Raw genomic sequence first — 23,159 nt, forward strand, 5'->3', positions numbered from 1 at the left:
TGTTTGCAGTAGTGGTATTATTCCAGTTGGAAATGGTCTTCTTTGCCGTCCAGGTGGGTGCAGATGAAGAGGATCCCTGCATCCCTTGTTCTTGTGATCCACACGGTTCTATCAGTCAGACTTGTGTTGCAGATGAAAGCCAAGCTTCGCCCGGTATGCAAACAACTTTTTCTTCTTTTTGCTCCTGTCCATTTTGCTCTGAGAAATTTAGAGCACACACATTTCACTTTTTTAATTGAGCTTATAGTGAGACTTAGATCTAAATGTAACACCCTGTTAGTCCTGTGGGATTTATATTACTGAAGACCTTGTTGTAGAAACGACTTTGACGAAGCCAGACTATTTATATTAAGAGATAAATTTGCTCCTTAGAGTATTTCCATCGTTTTTATATCACAGAAGTAGATCTATTTTAGTTTTTGTGAGACTTTGTTTCCTTTTTTTGTCCTGCTTGCTCATAGTGTCTTCTAAGATGTGTGTCCCTTTGTATGCGTTTGATTGGCAGGTCAGCCTGCAGGGTCATGCTGGTGTAAGGAAGGTTTCGGGGGTCTGCGATGTGACAGGTGAGAGACCCACATACTCACGAATTGAAAGACACAGAAATGTAGTGACAGGTGAGCAGAGCCTTTCAGCTCCTGTCTGCTCAAATTATTGTTTGAAAATTGCCAGAAAGCCATTGAGATCTGAGATAATGATATCACACTGTGACTGTATATTAAGTATGAAAGTCACATAATAAATGATCATGTATACCCTTGAGATATGTGGCTCTGCAGTCTGATAATTGAAAGTTTCAAAAAATTTATATTGACTATTACACTTTATTCTTAAGCCATCTTACAACCAATAGTAAAGATGATCACATAATTTAAAAAGTGACTTTAAAAATCTATGTATTTGAAATGTGGTTTATCATGTTATTTTATTCAATTGAACCAAGTTATCTTTTTTTATATTTAAATGCTAGTTTTTGAATAAAAATGTGACCTAAAATGCAACAGACATTGAAAACAATAATAAATTCAATGTTCTAAAAATATACAAAGAAATTTATATAATTTCTTTCTTTGAGGGAAGTAGTAATTTGTTGCAAGCTCATTTAAAAAGAATTGTATTCACTTATTTTTAAAAACAGAGAGCAAACAAATTAAATAAAGAGGCCTGAAATCTAAAAGAGGGTTGCGATGTTGGTGTTGGAAATGCATCTTTTTTTCAGGTGAAAATAAATCATGGCCCTCTTTTTTTTTGTGGAATTAGAGAATATTTTTCAGCTTTCACAGATGTTATTAGCCTGTGTTTAGAGTTTAGTATGACAGCTGAAAAATAAATCCTGTTCAAAAACAATTCCAAGGTTTTTTTCACAGTTATGTTACCGACCTCTGCAATTTAATCAATGGTGACTGTTTGACTACATAGTGATTCAGAGTTTTTTTTTGGATGAAAATAATCACTATTTCAGTTTAATTTTGCTTATTTGTCTTCAACACATCTTTACTTTCCACTGATTACATCCTTTAGGTAGTTTATAAATAAATTAAAACTGCATCTAGTGAAGAATTGTAGTTTATTCTGGGAAAGGTTGAAGATGCGTTACTAACTTTTATGAACATGAATCTTAAAAATATGATAACAAACCCTGCTCTACAACCTTGATCATGTTTATTAAGTCTTTGTATTACTTTGTAGTGAACAGTGTGAAAAGCTACACAGATCTCTAGACAGATTTGCATGGTCAAGGTAGTCGTATTGTTAAAATCTAATGGAAAAATTGTTGCTTTATCTTCACTTCTGCTTGTATTAATTGTGTGTTATTAAATTTCATACAGATTTCATACAAATACTCCACAATGATAAAATTTCGCAGTAATATCTGCAACATATTTTTAAAGTCTGGCCTCTTAAGGGAGGCTATAGGTACACTTTGTCCAATGTCACTTTGTTATTGTTTTGTGACAATTCAGAAACAGGTTATACTGACTGTTTGTGATGGTTTTCTTTATTGTTGTTACATTCATTTGTCTCCAGATGTGCTGTTGGTTATAAAGACTACCCAACCTGTGAGCGCTGTAATTGCAGAGTGGAAGGAAGCGTCAACACTGACCCATGTGTAACACCGTGTATATGCAAGGTTGGAGACAGGCTCACACACACCCTAACACACACATTCACACTCATTATGCCAAGTACTTTGTGTTAACCTTTCTAGCCTTGTCATCATTATTTTCACCACATTAACACTGCAATGGCATGCCTTTTGCCCATTTCTGAGAACAGCTCATAAACTCTGTTCCATGTACTTCTTTTCTGTGTGCAGGAAAATGTTGAAGGAGAAAACTGTGATCGGTGTAAACTTGGTTTCTACAATCTGCAACAAGATAATCGACGTGGTTGTGAAAAATGTTTCTGTATGGGTATTGCAAGTCAGTGCTCTTCTTCAACATGGAACTTTGAGAATGTAAGCCATTTTACATGTTCATATGCTTCTCTGTTTAATGGATGAATAATATGATGAAATGACCTTAAACTAGGAGCTAGCAACAAGGCTCTTCTTTAAACAAAAAGCACAAGAATGGTCTCTCGTGTAAACAAACAAACAACCAAAGCAGATCCCAAAAGGGAGACTTTTAAGTTACCTTTGTCCCAAAAAAGACTTTGCAGAATGGTGTTGTCTCTCTCATAACTTGAGTGGAAATTATTTTGAAAAAAGCAATTTTTCAATCTGCTTCCATTAGCCTAAGTTTATTTAAAAATTTAAAATTAAATTTTATTTTGAATATATTGTGTTCAGAATAGATTTAATGTTTGAGTGAAGTACAAAAACAAAAAATAAAAAACAACTGTTGAAGTATTTTATTCTATCTATGATCATTATACACAAAAGACTTTTTTTTTCTTTCACAAATGAAATGTTGCATATTCAAGTTGAGGTGCAGAAATGATAACTCTTCTTGGTCCATTTGCAGGAGTCAACAGCATTTACCGAAAACATGGATGGACATTTTCCAAAATTCTGAGAAAATTGCATCTCGTTGTCAAACACAGAAGTAGATCATAAATCAAGGCCAATAGATGGGTAGAATGTGGACCTGATGGTGCAAAAGGCAGCTGAAGTTTTGTAGTGCCTAATTAAAAAGTCAAATTGGAACATGTTTTGTTTTTGTTTTGTCAAAAGCATTTGTGCAAATGTGTACTTGCAATTTCCCTTTCTCCAAGCACATGACCTGCTTGTGCCAGCATATTCTCGACTGAAGAATGAGACTCAGAATTGTTAACGCTGTTAAGATTTCCAGATTCGATGGAATTCAAGGTCTAAAAGAAAGAATCAGTCATTAGAGTACAGCAAAAAAAAAAAGGGATGGGGGAGTGTAGGGTGCAAGTGAAAGGCAAGGTGAAGTGCAAAAATGTTGTGGAAAGAGTTTAGAGAGGTAAGACAAGAAGACAAGTCTGGGAAGGAGAAGACAAGAGGCAGCAGGGAGGAGAGGGGTGAAGCAAGAGCAAAAGAGTTTTAACTGACAGGTGAGGTGGGACAGGGGGAAAGAGGAGATGCTGACAGGATGACAGCTCTGATTTAGATACTGATAGTGAGTGTGTGTGTGTGTGTGGGGGGGGGGGGGGGTGAGTGTGTTCCAAAGGGGAAGCCAAGGTTAGGTTAATTGTAAAGACACGTGTGTGTGTTTGGCTGGCTCTGGCACTCACACACACAGAGAGAGAGAGATGCACACCATCAGTCAAGGATTTGGGGAAAAAAAAAAAAAAAAACTCTTTCAAGGTGTCAGTTTGTAGCTGACATGTGGCAGAGGTACAAAACAAATAAATGTGTTTTTTATTTATAGCATGCATTGTGCAAATGTGCATTAAACTGACACAAACAAATGGAATATATTTTTGCAGTATTGACATTCCTGTCGCAGTTTGTTTTATGTTGGGCTGCAGAAACGAAGCTCGGATGATATGAGAGCGAATCTAGTCGAACATTCACTACGTTGTCAGTTACAGTTGTATGGAGCATCAAATTAAGACCATCCACTGGGCTTTATAATTAAGCTCAAGGGATTAAAAAGCCTGGCTACACTATCCACAACTTAAATATGTTTTCAGTTGAATGCCACTGATCAGGTGGCAACAAGCAACTTACTTCTGCTGAAATATGAGGGTCAAATCTTTTTAAAATGCAAAAAATATACTCCTAATTACTACATTAACATATTATCAAATGTCAATGCCTGCTTTATTTTTGGTACACAGACAAAGGTTGCAATTTATTCTGAGGTGGCATTATCTCTTGCACGTCATTTAAGTCACCTGGCAAAATAGAGAAGTATTTAGTGTGGCATGGAGTTTAATTAATAGCATTTTAACATTTAAACATAAACTGGATGAAATATTTCTGGAAATTTATTGTAAGTGTACAGCTGGTCACTGTGCTGTATGTCTCATCTGGAGACTTACAATGATAAAAACTTGAAATTGAAAGCTGACCTCTTTGTAAAACCTCGACTTGCAATATAGCAGAAAAGGGAGAAAAAGGTGCAATCCAGCAAAAGCCCTTTCACGAAAATGACTTCAATTATACTGAGCAATTAGAGTAAAAGAGTTCTCCATAGAATAAAGTCAATCACCTCTTGTTCTTGTGTGTGGTTGCTGTGTTTTTAGGTGACCACTCTTGCTGGCTGGCATCCTGTTGGAGAAACAGGAGGGAGGGTGTGGTCTGTTCACAGAGAGACACCTTCATATCTGACCATCAGACACTCGGATGTTGTGAACGATCTTGGCTCCGCCTACTACTGGAACGCACCTGAAATATATCTTGGAAACAAGGTTAGAGCAGACAAACACTGTTTTCCTGTACTATTGCATACCTTCTGAGTTGCTAATGATATTTGTGTTGTGAACTTGTTTTTGCTGCTGTGTTGTTTTGCAGAATTAAAAATGCTGCTCCAGTCTGTTTTGTTCCCTTTGAGCCATTTGTAAATACAAAAAGATTTTCCAAATAATATTATTATATTGTTCAACTACACCACTCTTGATATGGGTGCGCACTCCCTTGTCACATCAGAATCATGTTTTGTTCGAGTAATTTTTGCTTAAAAACATTGCTTAGTAATTAAGATTACACTCTCATCGTTTTACAGATGGATAATAAAAACAACAATGAAAACATGTAAATGCTCCTATGATGCTGCATCATTAGCCTTGAACGCGTAAACACATCCAATTTGTGGTTTCAAAATAATGCCTTCTGGGTGGATATCTGCTGAGAATACACCCCACTGGGATGCTCACCTCCCTCCCAGGCCTTCTCTGCATCAGCTTCTGCTAATGTCGACCGTTTGATTTTGCACTGGGGTTTTCTCTGGGTGCGATTGGACTTTTATCACTCCAGCTGATAAATAGCTGCAGTCCATGTTTCTGAAGTTGTTGGCCTACTACTACAACAACAGACCAACTGTGATGTTTGTGTGTCGTGGCTTAGAGGGATCTACCACTGAATTTCATTACATTGCGCCCTGCAGGCCTGGCTTGTCATCTCACTTCTTTGTCTAAGCGTCGATTCCTCCCTCCCCCTAACCATCCCTCCATCCCAGCCTCTTTTCATCGGCCCTGCTCCTCTAACTCTCACTCCATCTCTCCAGGACTCCCATTTTTCACCTTGCTGTTCCTAAATCACCTCCCTTCACCCCTTCCCCACCTCAGCTCTCTTGTCTGCCTCTTTCTCTGTCTCTCTCACTTGCTTTGTGTCTCACGGGATAAACAGTGTTTCGCCTGTTGAACTCGATAATCAACTGTTTTTCTCTTAGCGCCCGCACGCATGCACACGGCGAACACGCAGTCACACACAGTTACGCTCGCACAGACTCCCAGGTCTACATAAGTCAGATAATGATGTGTTTTGGAGGCATTAGGGATGGCGGAGCAGAACCGCATGCCTCCAAACACGGGAAACAAACAAATTACCATAGTGTGTGTGTATTTGCGTGTATGCATCCATGTGCGTGCAATCGCTGGAAGCGCTATATGCTCTTACTGTATGAGAAAGCAATTCTTTGCTCCATTCTGATTGCGTTACAGAGATGGATGCTCTTTGACTTGATGTGACTCTTTCACACACAGAGGAACATCATTTTAGTGTGTGTCATTGGAAGTGACAAGCTGTGCTTGTTATAACAAACTGTTTCTTTTACAGTTGATGTAAAAGAAAGTAAAATGTGTGTGTGTAATAATGTTCTGCATGGTCTCCAGCTTTATTAAAGCAGTGAATGCTCCTGCTCTGTGGCTGCTCGTCCGACTAGAAGCATTTTCCACTCATGCTCGCCGAGTATTTTATTGCCAATGTTGGCCCAAGGACTGCTCATCCACAAAGATGGTCGTTCTCATCTTCAAAGAGCAAGCTGTTAAAAGAATATCCATGCAAGGTTTAGAGTTTGTTTGACAGCAATGAGGCCATAAGTGGAAATCAATTTAGAAAGCCAAAAAATGTAAGATGTTATAAAATTAGAGCTGGCATCCTTTATTTTTAATGTAATTGAATATTCTTCTTATCATTCATTAATATATTTTTGCAATGTTTCTACTTTCTCAGCCTCGCTTTATTTCTTTTAATGATCTGTTCAGATATATGCATGCATTCTCATACATTTTTTCATGAAAACATCTTGCCTAATTTTGGCTGGAAATCTTGGAACAATTCTGCTGAGTCGTCAAATATCCAGGCAGGGATTCAACCAAAAAATGTTCAACAGCGAAACATCAAATGTGCTTGAGGTGCAACTTGCAACGGAACATTAAAACACTGTTTTAATGTAAAATCAAATTCATAAGCCAATGTCCTTAAATCTGCATAACGTATTGAACATTTTTAGAGGAAATTTTATTGTTATCTATGGATTTCATAGTCATTATAGAACAAATGCTTCACATCACGAGAGTGTAATTCTGTCTTTAAGTGTCTGGGCCCAAAGTAAATAGGATAATAGTAGTACAGAATTTATAGCAGCCTTCAACAGCTGTCAAATTCAAACTTTTCTGTATCCATCACATTTGGCAATTTAAAACCCGACTTGTGGTCAAGACAGATGAAAGCTTCAGAGACACAGAATTCACATCATTTGGAGAAACAGAGGGCCAGAGTCAGGCAGAAACAGAGTCCTGGAAGGTTGAGAAATAGAGAGAAAGTGGTGATGGATGAACGTGGAGAAATACTCTTTCCTGACACATGATGAAAAAACACAATGTGCTAGAACTCAAGTCCAAACACAGAACTTGGCTTGCAATTCATTTTCTCCAAACCTTATCAATAACTTTTCTTCTGGACCTTATGAGAAATATTTCTATTGCATTTGTTTTCCTGTTTAGCTTCATGAGTGAAGTTAGTTCACGCTAAAATATCTAATGTGCAAAATGCATAAGATAATTAGATTGATATATTTTTATCTTCGATCATTTTTAGCTGTATAGATTAAAAAGTACCATTTAAAACGGTTGCATTTAAATGAACTATTATTTTTAAACTGTTAAGAATTTCAAAGACCCGCAAAGGCTTAGTTGAAAAGCCATCAGTCAGCTTTTGATTTAGGGTAAAGTTTGAAAATGTAAAAGGTCATCCTTCTCTTTCATTGTTTTGATCATAAAGGTTTTCCTAAGAGCTATTTTTCATTTCTAGGAAGGGAGCTAAATTTTGGAAGAGGTTCCCTTTCTTGGTCAGTTCCCCTTATTTCTCAGTCCATGGTTATATACATGCTTACATAAACAGATAACTCAGCCATGAAGTTTCTTTTGTGAGTTTCTTCAAGTATGATTCACAACACGCTTCTGCAACTGACTTTCAAGACCCAGTGATCCGTGGGAGTGCAAAACAATAATTGATTGGCTCTAAGACGACACTGGGAGCAAAAAAGTGAGCTGCTGTTAGTCTTCAATTTAAATGAGATGTGCATACTGAGTTATAGTTCCTCTAACCTTCTCTCATCTGCCTCCTGCAATAATGATCATGCTGTAGTCCTGCACACACCCACTTCAAAGTACGACATTGTTTTTAAGCTTGTTTTTTAAGTTGCACCATCTGCATTACTTGACACTGCATAAAATGTCAGAGTTAATACAAAGTTTATATAACGTTCGTAAAGTGAGCACCACCAAAAGTAACCAATAAAACCACCTCGTCATGATTTTATAGATCTGACATGTTCATATGTTAATGTACTTTCAGAAAAAGCTTCTCTCAAAATGATCCATCAATAATCAAACTTACATTAACAAATTCATAAACCAGTCAAAACTGGCATGAGAAACGCTGCAGATTTACTCAGTTACTTTACGAAAGAAAGATCTACAAGGCTGAAATTGGTACGGTAGTTGGCCGAGTCTCTACAGGATTCATGAAAATGGTTGAAATTTTTCTTTAATATGAAGAAGAATGTCAAAGAGTCAGTTGTGCACTTATTAGTAAAGTCATATATATGCAGTATGAATATATGAATTATTCCTTTAAAGAAAGTGTTCACGGAGATTAGAAAATATAGCTGCCAGTAAATTGAAGACATCAACAACTACTTTGCCCTAAAAAGTCTTCTGCCTATTTCATAGTTGTAACTCCAAATATACCTTGATATGCATTATCACACACAGTGTTGGCACTGCCAGAGAAACTAATATTTGCGGTCTTCCTGCTAATGGGTGTCCGTGAAAAAAGAAAAGGTGCTCCTGGATTCTTTGGTTACTTTGCAAATGCCTCACAACAGCGTGTCAAGCAGCATTGCACCTCGGCATCCTAATTGAAGGCCTATAATAATGTTTCTCCAAAGATTGGAGGAATAAGAAAGTTGTCAATCAAAATGCTAACTGAGACAAGCATAGATCTACTAACTGGAGAAAGTATGGGGAAATCAGTGAGATATTCTTGATAAAAATATCAAAGTAGACAGACAAAAGTCATAAACATACAACCAAGCAATCAACGAGTTAAGAGAAAAAAAAAGTATGATTTGGGAATGGCATTTTCAGTTCCCTGATGTGAATTCAATAGAACATTTATGGGAAATGAATATCAGGGTGCAAAATTAAATAATATCAGGACCATTGTAAACAATTTAAATCACAATTATTTGGAAGAAAGGGTCAAAATCACACATGTAATAGATTCAACTATGTTTTGTCTTTTCCAAGTTGACTATTTATCGAGAACCAAACCACTTCAAGAAGAATGTTTTATATGTTGGAGGCAAAAGTTCAATTTGTGCTTTAATTTTTCATAAAATTAAATGATTTACCCTCAGGTGAGTCAAAGATGTAACTTTTATAGACAGTAAAATTACATGTTGCCCTACATTTTTTACTGTAGGTTATCGTTACTGCTTTATTCTCCCCATGGCATAAATCTGAAGCATGAATCTGACCTTTTCAGAATACCAACTCTAAAATGAGGATGGAGTCATAGTTTGTAGGTCATTAAACTTTTGACTTGGTTATGTAAAGTTATGGAAAAGTTATATTGCATCAAGGCTCTGCTGGGAACCCTGGAGGAATAGTGAGGTGGATAGTGAGTCATTTTTTACTCCTCCTCTCACTTTCCATGTCAAACCCACTCCTTGGCATAGGCAGTAAATTAAATATCAAAAGTTTGTTTTTCTAGCATCTTCTAAGATGAATATTTTTTTTCCCCTTATTTAAAATAGTTTTGGAAAGAATAAGTTTTTGTCTACAGAGTGCCTATAACTTAATGTGGTAAAACATCTCTTTCACATTTTTTTTATTATTATTGGCAATGGTTGTGTTGTGATTACTTGTCTCCTTTCCTCCCACATATTGTATCAAAATAAGCTGTTACTCATATCCAGTAATAAAGGAGTCACTTTAATGAAAATTGAGTCAGACCCTTTATTACAGTTTGAACTGTGTGGATTATGACTTCCTTTTCTCCTGGCCACTAGTTGGGATAATAACAGGCTCATCTTACTCACAGGGGAGCATCTAACCAACGACTCTTACACCAAAGTCTTTATTCTACGATCATTTTTACCACCCATAATTCTGCTCTTTCTGTAGATGAGGTTTTTTCTCCTGCTGTGCTTTTTCATTATTGGTTTGTTGTTTCCTCGATTTCCTTTCCTTATTTCTTCTTCAATTGTGAAATTGGGCCCTCATGTTGCTATAAAAAAGCTTTGATTGTTGACCGAAATTCAAGGGATGGCATCAAGAAAAATTTGTTTTCTGAAAAATATTGAGCATTTCAAAGAAAATAAATTAGAAAAGTTAGAATCCTTTGGAGGAAAGGGAACCATCTGGAAAAATTACCGACTTTAACTTCTTACCTCAAGGAATCAGACATTCTAGGTTATGCTAGAGATTTTTTCTCAAATGCGTTAAAGTTTTAAAGATTTAGTAATGATAAAAAACATGATGGTCTTAAACTAAAATCAAGAAGATAATTAACATATTTTTAGTAGAATAAATTTTTTTCCCTTTGGAGCAAGTTTCAATGAGCCTATGTTGCTATTGTGCAGAATGTTCTGGAATTGCCCAGCCACATAAATCCAATTTCATCTTTGGCAACATTTAAATTTAGCTTTTTATGCTCACTTTCCAGTCTGACTAAACCTAATCTGTTTTGAGAAGAACAATGGGCAAAAATCTAGTTTTTAGAGCTGCAAAACTGAATGCATATTCATGCCACCGCTTTAGATGTAATTTATAAAAAATATCTGAAAAATTTTGGGGATTTTTTCCACTCTGTATTGATTTGTGTTGGTTTTCCCAGTAAGATACTTCATTTCTGGGCATAATCAGAAAAAAAAAAAAAAAAATGATTCAAGGGATGGCATCAATTATGATACATCGTTTTACATTAAAACTGCTGCTTTGCCGCAATAAAATAAAAAGTTGAAATGCTTTGTCATACTTCAGCTTAGATAATGACAAAAGCAGGTCAAGCAGCAGAAGTGTTAGAGAAGTGGGGCTGCAGAGTGTAAGTTTATGCTATTATTTTACTGTCCTCTGGGGTCCAAATCTGTAAATTGAGGTAGATCAAGAATAAGTGTTATTGAATAAAAACCTCCACCAAAGCACCCCTGCAGGCCTTCCTGGGGTGTGTGCGTGTGTGCTTATGTGTGTGTGTTAGCTGGCAAATGAGTGATTCCCTCATCCTACTTTAAAAAGTGCGTGTAATGATGCAGAATAGCAGAGGTTTATGGAGACATTATGCCTACGTTTTACTTCTTCACTTATTCTCTCAAGGACCATTTCTTTATCTTTCTCTCCCCCTTTCCAGAGTGTCCCCTTCTCTCAGTTTTATAGTGGCATTATTATCTCACTCCCCCACCCATTACTGCTCAGGATGGACCAGAATAATAAATTTCTGGATCATGCCGATGCAGCGTTTCCCTAGCTCAAGCTCCTTTTGTAGTGTCAACAGAAAGGGTGCAAAGAGACACCGCTGGACAACAAAGACTGTGCTGAATACGTGTCCTCTGCAACTTTTTAACATTTCATAATCGTTTTAGTTTAGAAACGGACTTTGATCAGCTTGGTGTATATCAGCAAGTTTGTCTGATTTTGTGTATTAGATGGTGTTTGAAAAATACATTTTAGGACTTATGAAACTTAATTACAAGGGTAAATTATGAGTTTTGTTTTTAGCTATTATAACTGTTAAACATCAACATGCACAGGTTGACCGTTTTGTAAATAGAGTAATTGAACCCAGTACTTTGTTGTATTTTGTTCTTTCTATGGGAAAAGAAATTATAGGGTAATCTGATTACAGGAATATCTCCATCAGTGATTCAGTCCAATAAGGAGAAGTCCTACAAACAAAATCATTAGGACAGGAGTACTTTGTTTTTTAAAACAAAGTACAAAAACATTGAGAGGTAAAAGTTCATTCATTGCCTGTATCCATGGATAAACGCAATTCCTGTACTAGGCGTTAAACTCTGGCGTTGTAAAAACCCTTTCCAGAAACAAGAAGAGAAGATCAGCTCAACCACTTTGATGGATTAAACTCCAAATAATCGTGACCTGTCGCTGATGTTCTTTATTGCTTGCATCTCTTCAGGTTGCAGCCTATGGAGGTGATGTGACATTCACGGTGTCATACAAAACAAATCAACAAGAGCAAATGCCCATCAGAGTCACCTCAGAGCCTGACCTCATCATTGAGGTAAGTTGGAAAAGATGCAAGGTTGAAAAACTTTAAAACTTTTACACACCAATATTTAATAAAGAGCAGGTGATCTACACATTGACTGGTTAACAATAACTTTTCTGTGTGTGAATTTATCTTGTTAAACATCTGATTAACTCCAAATAACTGAGGAGTACATTCACTTTACCACCAGTCAGCCATATGATGACAAGAGTGTCACTAAAGACAGATAAAGGGTTTTTTCTTTTCTAAAATTAGCTTTTACGATACCATCAAAGTGTAACTGTATGCCGCTGTCTCAATATTTTTACAATAACTGTAGAAATGTTTTAAATATAGCCTCCAGTTTAAGTGTGATTATAAATGTGAGACCTTTTTGACTAAACTGAGTTCAGCAGCCACATTCACAGTGCAAACCGTCTCTCCACACAGTCACTATTATCAGCATCTACAGCAAAGTGTATTGTGTTCATGCGTAAGTATTTCATACACTGCCACTGACGGAGAAGGAAAAGGGACTGACATCGAGTGTCACCCAGGCCTAATTATTATTACCTTCTATGTTTGGGAAAAGTTTGCATAACCCAAGAAACTTGTGTGGATGTGTAATTTATTTGTGTCCTTTCTTTACTAACTGGCTTTAGCAGGGGTGAATATTCAATAATGCAGAAAAAAAAAAGGTGGTAGAAAACAGACATGCATATAGACACAGAAACAGCCACAGCATGCAGAGAAGTGCTGAACTGAGCAATAAAAAATGCAGATGGAGTATTTCCTACCTTCTCTTTTATAATGAGCAGGTTGCAGTATGATGCATGGCAGCAATGAGCAAAGCAGCAACACTATTGGTTAACTGTTAATGTCTTTCTTATCACTAAACAACACTGCAAGTGTGTGCCAAATCAGAGAACGACAAACAAACGAGAATAAAAAGCAAAGAGAAAAACAAATAAACTGCATAAAAGCAGTGGAATTGTTTTGTATTTCAGAAGACAGATAAACATTTATCTGGCCAATATCAAGTCTTAAAAGGTGGTAAAACAATGTTGCAGAATAATTCAACACTGATTATGGCATGTCCTTATTTATATTATGACATTCTTACAAAATTAAACTGTTAAAAAGTACAAAAATTATTTTCAAACTTAAATATTTAGATCAAGGTAAGGTTTGGACTTTGACTTGATATCTTGAATTTATCGAATCTTTTATTTGTTTATCTTTCAGTCCTTCAATTTGGAGGTGTTATTTACATTTAACTTGGAAGTGGGTGAAAATAAATTGAATTAAGACATAGTTATAAGCAAACTAAAGTGAGCAATAAAAACAAAAGACAAAATATGAAAACAATTAAAAAGCTGCAGAGAACTGCAATAAAGAAAACTGCGAGCTGAAGAGGTACAAAACAGTAAGCTTGTTATTTAAAGCCATGTCAATGTGGATGGAATGGAAGGAGGAGGAGAAGAGGACAAGCATCGGTCTTGTTGTCAACAAAAAGCCTCTTCAATGATGACAACAATGAACCACCTACTCACTGTCAGCCAACTTTCCCCCTCTTAACCATCTCTTCATCAGCCTTTGTCTCATGTTTTCCTGTTTTTTTCCCCTCACTGTTTACTCTGCATATCTGATACAAGCTGTGGTGTTCATTTTTTTCTTTCTTGCTTTGATTTTTGTCTTTGTTGAATATATTTTAAAAGTAGTCTAAACATAGAATGAACTCAACATTTCATCACGCTTTCATCTTGCTTTCAAGATGAGCAGTTAAAAAGAAACGGGCAGTTTGCATTAAGCTGAGATAAATGTTGATTGTGTAATAGTCACAATTAACCATTTTCAGTGACAATTAGCCATGTGAATGGAATAGATTCAAAGAGTGGAGCTACATTTACTTTAGTATATAATTTTGTTTTCTACCTGAGCTGGTTTGCTGAATGAAATGCTGGAAATCAGAGTTTTGCTTTTAATGAGTGCATTGAAATTCAAGGACTACTGTTTGGATCTAATGGACACATATAGATCTCTCTGTGAACAATTGCATCACAAGAAACTGAATAATCTGAAATAACAAAATTTTAAATTATTGTGGTGTAAAAACAACACCTCAAAGAAACAAGACCGTTGTTTAAAACAGTTTTTTTTCTGGAGCAATGTGTCTTTGCATAATACACTCTGCTGCTGTTTTCTCTGCTATGACCTACTCCTCCTTTTTTCCATTAAATTGGTTTTCTTTAATGGCTTATTGGTGTAATTGCTCCCTCCTCCCCCATTGGTTGTTGTCACTCAGTTAGTTAATACATGCTATTGATCCGTGGTCAACAAGAGATGGTCAGCTCATTTGCATTTAGTCCATGCCGAACGTCAATAGCAACTGAAGCTCATTACCTAATGACACATCATTCACCCTGCTTATTTTTAGGACTAGCTCTAATAGAATGAGATTGTTTTACAGCAGACACAGAGAAATGTTCAAATGTCATTTAACTTAAAAAATATATTTGCGACTGTTGTATTTTATGTTTTTCTTTCTATCAGGGAGGTGGAATGAAGCTAATAGACAACAGGTTTGGCCAGCCAGTGTATCCGTCGTCAACCAGCACCAAACACATTATTCTCCTTCCTGAGAACTTCCTGGTTGCAGAGACAGGACAGACGATCAGCAGAAGAGATTTCCTGTTAGTGCTGGCCAACCTGACGAGTTTAATGGTGCGGGCCTCATACAGCACGGAAACCAGCGCTGTCTACAGGTTGGAAGAGCACTCAGTTGGATATTGTGTAATAATAACATTGTTACGCCCCAGAGCTCAAGGGGTTCAGGGGCGGCAACATCAAAATGTGGAATGTAAAATGATTACAAAAAGGATGGTTTCATCAAACCAAAACACAATTTAACCCAATTAACACAAAACACAGGTCTAACAAGCTGAAGAAGGTTAAGTGCAAATGAAAGTTTCAAGATATCCAAACAAGTCTAAGGTAAACTTAAATAACCCAAAAGGAAAAAGAAAAAGAAAGAACACACAAAGGGAGCACCAAGCCTCCCGAGCACGAGCATTTAGCTTGTGTCAAAACAATCCAGAGCACCACAAACTGCTTATCTGAACAAGCAGAAACAAAATAATTCAAAACTGCCAAAGCAGTTATAAACACCAAAGGTGGGGAACAGCTGAACAAAACCTCTTCCTACAAGCTGCCCTGCTAGAGGAATGATTTCAGGAGTCTTTTATAGGGAGCAGGTGAGACTCATCAATGCCTGATTGGCTTGCAATTCTCTGGTGATCCAATGGGGTGGCTGCTCTCCTGCAGCCTCCAGGCAGCCAATCAGGAAGATGTACTCTCACAGCTGAACCTGCATCACAAAAAGAAGCCTGCACAGCCTCAAGAGGCCAGGGACGAAACATGGTCATCATTAGTGTCTTTTATAAAAGACTGTATATCTGTAATTAAATTCATGAATGCTTGACCATGCTTAATTCTTAGTACCAGAAGTCCAGGAACACATTAGCTTCTTCTAGAAAGTTCTTCATTAATAAAAGAAATTAGTTCCTTCACCCTGTTAAACTGGCAGTAAAAATGTATGTCAGTTGACTTTAATCAAACAGCAAATAGTTTCCAACAATTAAAATCAATCTTTGATACTGCATCATTGTACTGGTGATTAAAGCCAAGGCACAAAATCCTGCAATAAAACCCACAGTGTGCAGGAATTTTATTCTGCTACTAATTGGGTTTGTTTATCCTCCTTCTATGCAGATGAGCAAACAAATGATTAGTTTTACTAAATTAAGATGCTCATAAAGTGTGTCGCTGTTCTTCAATATTGTCTCCAAACAGAGATATTCTTTTTCAAATTTTTTATAGATGAAACTCATTGCTTTTAGATTAGCATAAAAGCTTTTACACTAAACTGACTAAACAGCTGCTTTATTTTATTGCCATTGGTAGATGGATTGCCAACAGGCCAAGAGGTATGTGCTTAATTGTTTCATCTTTTTTTGTATTCTGTGCAGGCTCCACTCATTCTCAATGCAGGTGGCAAATCCTTTAGCCAGTGGAAAGAGAGCATCAGCTGTAGAAACGTGTGCCTGTCCCCCTGGATATGGAGGATTATCCTGTGAGGTAAACACACAAATTGTACACATGGCTTGAACTGCACATAAATTTGCAAATTCATTTTTGAAATGTTTGTTTCAGACATGCCGTCCTGGTTTTCGGCGAGTCTCCGGTAAACTGTATAATGGTGTGTGTGAACAATGCCGCTGTCATAGACACAGCTCACAATGCCATGAGTTGACAGGACACTGTCTGGTAAGGTTATTAATAAACTTAACATGTCTTGTGTTTTGTGTATTTGTTATGCAACAGAAAAACAAAGGGCTGTTATGCTGAAGTTTTCTTTTTGTTAACGGACACAAATGAGAGATCATTTTCTAGCAAACGTTCCTCATTGTTTAGGAGCAACCCCAAAAGTTTTAGGTCTGTAAAAGAGCTACAGGACCGTTATTTTTTTTTAGGAAGAAGAAAAAACAAGCAAACCATTAAGTAGCAGTAAAATAAAAGATGGAGGTTAAAAATAGAATGCAGTTTATGATGTTCCAGATGCTATTAATAAAAGGCAGCACTAAACAAATGGGTTTTTGGCCTTTTTTTAAGGAACTCTGTTTTTCAGCAGTTTTGCAGTAAAATTTCCACCATGCCACTTAAATTACAACAAATCTCATGTTTGTTTTAATTTATGTTAGTCTTCAGCCTTGTCAGTCATGAAGTGACAGGCACTTTGAACATCATCAGCTACTATTTTATTCAATGTGCTGCATTTCAATATTTGAAACAACATGTGGATAACCTAAAGAAAAGTATAACTGGACCTTCTATGATCTGCCATCTAGTTGTCATTTGAGGAACTGCAGGGGGATGCACTTTCCTACTGTTTACACACACTCATACATAATATATGTACAACAGAAACTTATATGTTACCCTCTCATGTGGATTTCCACACATTCACTACCCACTCTTCCCACAGCCTTAGGCTGATTCTGTCAGTTCCCATTCCACTTAATACACACACACTAAAGCCCACATTGGCGAACACACACAGAGAACAGAAACCCCACACATGGTCTCACACACACACACCTGTGTGTTTGCATTATGATATTATGGTTCATTATACATGAGGAGGATGTGTCAAAGGGAGATGTACGTTCAGAGAATTCAGAGAAAGATAGTCGGTCTGTGCGGCCATCTTTTACACGCACGCACACACAAGTCTGACATTCGCTCACTTACAATCACATGTGCCTAGGTCCCACCTGTACACACAGTGACAGACAGGCAGCCAGATGCATCCACGCACACCTCCACTGACACCAGTGATTTGTAGCTCCAGCTGAATGAATGACTGACTGGTGCCACAGACTTATAGGTTAACACAGTGTGCATGTGTCAGGGTGTGTTTCAGCCATGTAAGGTCATTTAATGTGAGAAATGAATGGAACATGTTGACAGGGTAACATTTTCCCACACAAACAGACCCTGAAAGTTGTTATAACTGAAATACCGATTTCTGCAATGGAAATATTTGATAAGGGAGAGTATATGGAAGAGAAAAATCCATTAAGTTGACCTCAACTGTTCTTTTTTTAATCCCTCCTTCGAAACTAGTAAACTTTTAAATGATTTATCTATTGGACAAGGAACTGCCTTAAGGAAACAAGGTCAAGGTTTTGCTGGAAAGACTTAAATTGTACTTGTGCAGCTTGTTTTCCAGATTTCATAGACAAATCATTGCCAGTCATAGACTTTTTGTGCATCTTATTTGTAGTACCGTAAATGAGCGACTTGATGATTTGGGATATTCACAAGGAACTTGGTATATTTCTTCCTTTGAAAGAATATCAAGTATAAAATAATAAAAACAGATTGATGCGAAGGATTCCTATAAGTATGGATTCAGTATTTTGATTTAAAGCAAAACTTTGGTAAAGTTTTAATACATTATTGTTTTGGTATTAAAACTAATTAAATAGACAATTTCTAAAACTTGATCTTGATCAAATGTGTCTTTTCTTTTTTTTTAAGGACTGCACCCACCATACTACTGGACACCACTGTGACACCTGCCTACCTGGTTACTATGGCAATGCCACCCATGGGACACCTCAGGACTGTCAGCCATGTGCCTGCCCACTTAATCTTCCCAGCAACAAGTAGGTTCAGAAGAACCAGAGGTTAATAATGTGACCGGCCTGTCTGTGCTGTCTCTTCTCTGCTTCTCTGTTTTTTTTTTAAAAATATTTCTCTTCATAATCTCCAATTGTGACATAAAGACTTCATCATCTTGGGTAGGAATATAATTGTGGTGACATTATAGTAAAAATATCATCACCACAGGAAGAGTGGAGCAGCGTATGACGAGAAGCATCATCGCTGTGGGACTAAATGTCATCATCATTAGAATCACCAGAATGCATCCACAAAATGAGTGCCAAATACATTAAAATCTTTTTGAAAAAAACCCAAAAACAAACAAAAAAACTTTAGTAATATTTTTGTGAGAAGCCAGTCACATTGTCCTCCCACTGTCTTAATTACAGTACCTTGTATCATATTGGCAACTGTCTCATTTAACAACACAGATGTAAATATGTGTGTATTTACACGTTGATCAAAAACCAACATATTTTCTTGCCTGGTGAAAATTAATCTCTGGTTGGAGAAAGGTTGTGTACTTAAAGCATCTTTGTGGATGCCACCATCAACTTTGTTTGTTAAGAGGAATGAATTCAAACTTAATTTGAAAATTCCTCATATAAAAGAATTTGACCTCAACAATTATTCATAGGTGTTGGAGACATTTATAAGGTTAGGTATTTGGTCTTGTGGTTCATAAAAGAAGCAGACAGATGCTTCAAATTATTGAAATGCTGTTCTATTGGCCAATTAAGTCAAAAATCTTACTTATACAGCATGTTTTACAAAGTGCTTCATAAAGACAAAATTATCAAAACAAGAAACACACTGAGCAAAGGTTTGTGAATAAAATGTCTTCAGTTGTTAAGCATAGGGACAGTGGGTCGGTGCCACAGTGAGTCACTGCCTGAAAACTGGGAGACAGTTTTTTGTCTCACTGTCTCACAAACGCACTTTGAAGCTCGTTTGTGGTACCAAGTAGCAGTCCAAATGCTTTAAATCAAACAGATTCTGGAAATAAGTTGATATTTTTCTGTGTTTGGAAAAAACTTCCTGATTATAAAAATAACAATTGATAGTCTGCTCCATTACCTAACAACCCCAGCCTTGCCCAGCCTCCTACCTAATAACCCAAGCGGAGCTCTAGTGCAGTTGGTGTGCTGGTCTTACCGCTGCATGCACAATGACCGCATGCAAAAATACAAGTGTTTTGTTGTTGACTTACCATCCTGAAACAACTGCTGCCTCCTAGATGGTTGTGAAGGAGGCTCCAATTCTTCTGTTTCTGTGTCTGACTCATAGTCAAAGATGCACTGTTGTGTAATTGTGCATCTGTTTACTGCTATTTTGAAATATGTATTAGAGAGAGTGTAAATGCCGAGTTTGGACGGCGTGGCCAGCAAAGATTTACTTGGATTTAAAGGGACCAGAGGCCTTAAAACAGGTCATTCTGAAAGCAGTTCAAAATGAGCAGAAGTGAAATCTCATTATCTGAGAATGACTTTGTGCAAAAAATGTAATTAACATGTTTTCTATTATCCATAGAGGACCCATAACATTTGCCCTTTGAAAGTAATCCTCAAATGCACTGGAAGCCAGTGCAGGGCGGCAAGAAGAGGAGTTCTGTGCGCTCTTTTGTTAGGTTTTGTCAACATTGCGGCTTTCTTCACAGAGCCGGGGAGGTTTTATTCAAACAGGTAAAACGACTGTTACAATAGTCTGAACAGGAGGAATAACCATCTATAACTCAGTCTCACAAATGGTCTCAACATAGAAATGTTGTTCAAATAATTTAAAAAGTTTTACTGTGCTTCACTTTAAATATTATTGTAGAGCCATTTGATGAGGGATGTTCTATTTTAGACTATCTGTCCCTGTTTTATCTTTTGTTATTTTCTTTTGTTCAAGCCACTATGTTGGATTTTGAACTTGGAGTTTACCTCCCAAATTGAAGTTTCAACTTTGGTGGGTTTTCCAGTGAACTTTTCTTATTTATAATCCTATAATTTGCATGTTTACAGATGTTACGGTATTAGAGAAACAAACTATTTTAGGCTGTGCAATGTAAATTTGACACGAATTTCAGTCAGAATGACTTTCTGACATACATAAAGTCAATACAACACAATGTTAATTATGGTTTTAAATGTGGAAAAACAACCTACCAATCAAAGAAAATATTAACTTTCTTTACTGTTTGAATAAATTTAAACTTTAAAATAATGAATGACAGTAAACACAAGAAACAAGCGTCTCTTTCAGATCTTAGCCAAACATCCCCACAAACACCAGCAGCTGAAAATTTTCTTGCAGCCATGACGTGTCATTTCCACGATGCTATGAGCTAAAGAAAGACAAGTGACTGTTCCTCTTCCATGTTTCCCCCAACACTTGCATTAATGTGAGGTGCTGTGCCTCCCAGTCCCTTAAAAATAGCCATCCAGCCTCATCTGTTCACTGACACAAGTTGCTCAAAAACTAGTTGAATAGTTTTCATCTAAGCTTTCATGAACATCTGATAAAATAATGCCATGTTGGTGTTGCTGTTCTGTGATCAGTAGAAATAACGTCAGGCCTCCAGTTTTGTTCATTTTATATAAACTTGTATTTTTTCTCCAATGTAATAGGTGTTTTAGGTGTTCACATTAAAATTGTTGGATGCATTTTTTAACGTTGGTAAATGTCACTGTCCCAACACTGATATAGATGCTATTATTAATCCCAATCAATACTAATACTAAGTTCACAGATCCAACATGAAGTAGTTGCCTTGAATGCCTCACATTTTATCTGAAATGGTTTCAAAATGGATCATGAGATCTTTCTTCAATCTGTTCACTAGCTTTATATGCACTGAACTTATAGCTGATACCACTTTTTTTTCTGAGGACCGCCAAAGGGAATCCAAGTATCACTAATTGTGGTGCTAAGTGTCGAAGTTTGAAAATTCTGGTGGTGGCAGCATCATGCTAGGAGGATGCCGTGTGTTTTTCTCTTACTATTCCTAGTAATGTAACTTATTGTCTTGGTTTTCCATATGAAATCCAAATAACAAGGAATGGGAAAAGGTCAAAGAGTGAGAAAATCTTTTGTAAGAAGTTGCTGACACTTGAGTGTAATTTAAGGTTAATAGATACAAAACATAATCCTGTCAAGTCTTTTTTGTATTTTTCTTTTAACTATTACCTCAAGAATGCTGGTATTTAACACAACATAGGCACAATTATAATGTATACCTAGGTGACATAGTAAGAAATATAGTTTTGTAAAATTGGTCATCTATATAAAGAATCAGATTTTGTATAAAGACTTGGGTTTTGTTATGGTTTACGCAGGTGCATTTGCCAAGCGAGCTTCTCTGGAACTCAGTGAGCAGCTCATAATGAGCCAGTCCGTCATCTAGTGAGTCAGTCTGGAGCCTGGAACCCAAGCCAGCTGAACTATCTTTAGTTTATGGAAGTGGGAGGGTGACAGAACAGGGGGGCAACCGACTATCATGTTACTTTGGTTCCCTGTCTCTTAGTTCGTTTAGGCAAAAGTTTGTAGTGAGGCCAGTTTTTTAAATGAGTGTTCAGATGTAGTCCTTGCTTTGTACTTAGTAAGGAATAAATGTATGATATGTGTGAGAGCAGAACAAAAGGAACTACAAAGTGAAAGCAGGGACGCAGGTGTGTCACTGAGGTGACAAGCAATGGCCTTAACTCGCCTGTGTCTTCTCTTCCTCCTGTCCCACCTGGCTCTCCCCACTTTGGAACAACGCTATCGACTTCAACAACAACTTCAACAACAATTACGCCACCGTGGAAACTACAACAGCTTCAGCCCCACATGCCACCTTGGTGACAAAGGAGAGCAGCTCTGTGATCGGTGTCAGCCTGGATATGCAGGGCCACGATGCGACAGGTAAACACATTTTACACTCAAAACATGCCATCGTTAAATTATTAAATCTAAAAAAAATATCTTCTTGCAACTTAGCTGTTATTAACCTGTTATCTGGATCAATTAGGTACCCATTAACTTTTAATACCCAATTGAATTCATTAAAATTGCACAAGGATGTGCAGCAAAATTAAAGCTTTTACTCTTTTCAGTTCAGGAAAGGTCCATTTGGGCAGGAGTTCAATCTGGTAGTGGGGTGTTACAAAACAAGAATTGAATGTGCTGCTCATTAACTGTATTCAGGACTTTGTCTCATTGTCCATCCAGCTGTCTCTACATTGCACATTTTATTACTCTAGTTGACTGACATGTTTGTACCATTAGCTGCTGGCTTTTTAAGCAGCTCAGCACTAATGAGAAGTCTTTCTCATTGGATGGTATTCTTGTTAAAACTTCAGGCTGTACTGTCATGTGATGATGGAGTCGGTGTAAATGGTCTCTTCACCACCCAGGCTAAGTGAAATGAAGAACATTTGCTTTTTGTGTATCAAACTGAGGAAATCAGACAAAGGAAAAAAACTGTTTATTAGCAACTAGCTAACAGAGATAGAAGGAAAACATAATTATTTATTCTCAACAGTCTCTAAAAATGTGCATTAAACACAGCTGATATTTGGAAGGGTGTCCAAATGCAAATAATTTGGACACCCTGACTTTGCTTAACAGACTCTGGCTATTATTATTCTGTAATAACAGTTTATATGATTTCATCAGGAGGTCATCCTTAGATCCTTTGGTCTAACACAGTTGTTAAAGTAATAATTTTCAGTTGGTCAGTGAATGAATGTCTGCTTCAACCTTCATGCAGCTTTCCCACTATTTAAAATCACCCCATTTGCTGTATATAGTGTCTGCAGACTTTGCTTTCCCTTTTATAGCCTTC

At 37.0% G+C, this 23,159-nt stretch overlaps 1 protein-coding gene across 1 annotated transcript in view; it reads left to right on the forward strand.

The window, feature by feature from the left end:
- The window catches only part of lama2 (laminin, alpha 2), a 147,705-nt gene that overhangs the window by 52,491 nt on the left and 72,055 nt on the right, over nt 1-23,159 (forward strand). Inside the window, exons 10-20 of the mRNA XM_055054154.1 lie at nt 54-153; nt 506-563; nt 2,026-2,128; nt 2,315-2,455; nt 4,654-4,818; nt 12,050-12,154; nt 14,675-14,886; nt 16,150-16,258; nt 16,334-16,447; nt 18,224-18,351; nt 22,151-22,237. Of these exons, the coding sequence (XP_054910129.1) occupies nt 54-153; nt 506-563; nt 2,026-2,128; nt 2,315-2,455; nt 4,654-4,818; nt 12,050-12,154; nt 14,675-14,886; nt 16,150-16,258; nt 16,334-16,447; nt 18,224-18,351; nt 22,151-22,237 (1,322 nt within the window). The remainder of the gene's footprint in view (nt 1-53; nt 154-505; nt 564-2,025; nt 2,129-2,314; nt 2,456-4,653; nt 4,819-12,049; nt 12,155-14,674; nt 14,887-16,149; nt 16,259-16,333; nt 16,448-18,223; nt 18,352-22,150; nt 22,238-23,159) is intronic.

The sequence above is a fragment of the Poeciliopsis prolifica genome, unplaced genomic scaffold (genome assembly GCF_027474105.1).
Source record: "Poeciliopsis prolifica strain line A6 unplaced genomic scaffold, Auburn_PproV2 SCAFFOLD039, whole genome shotgun sequence".
NCBI lineage: Eukaryota > Metazoa > Chordata > Actinopteri > Cyprinodontiformes > Poeciliidae > Poeciliopsis > Poeciliopsis prolifica.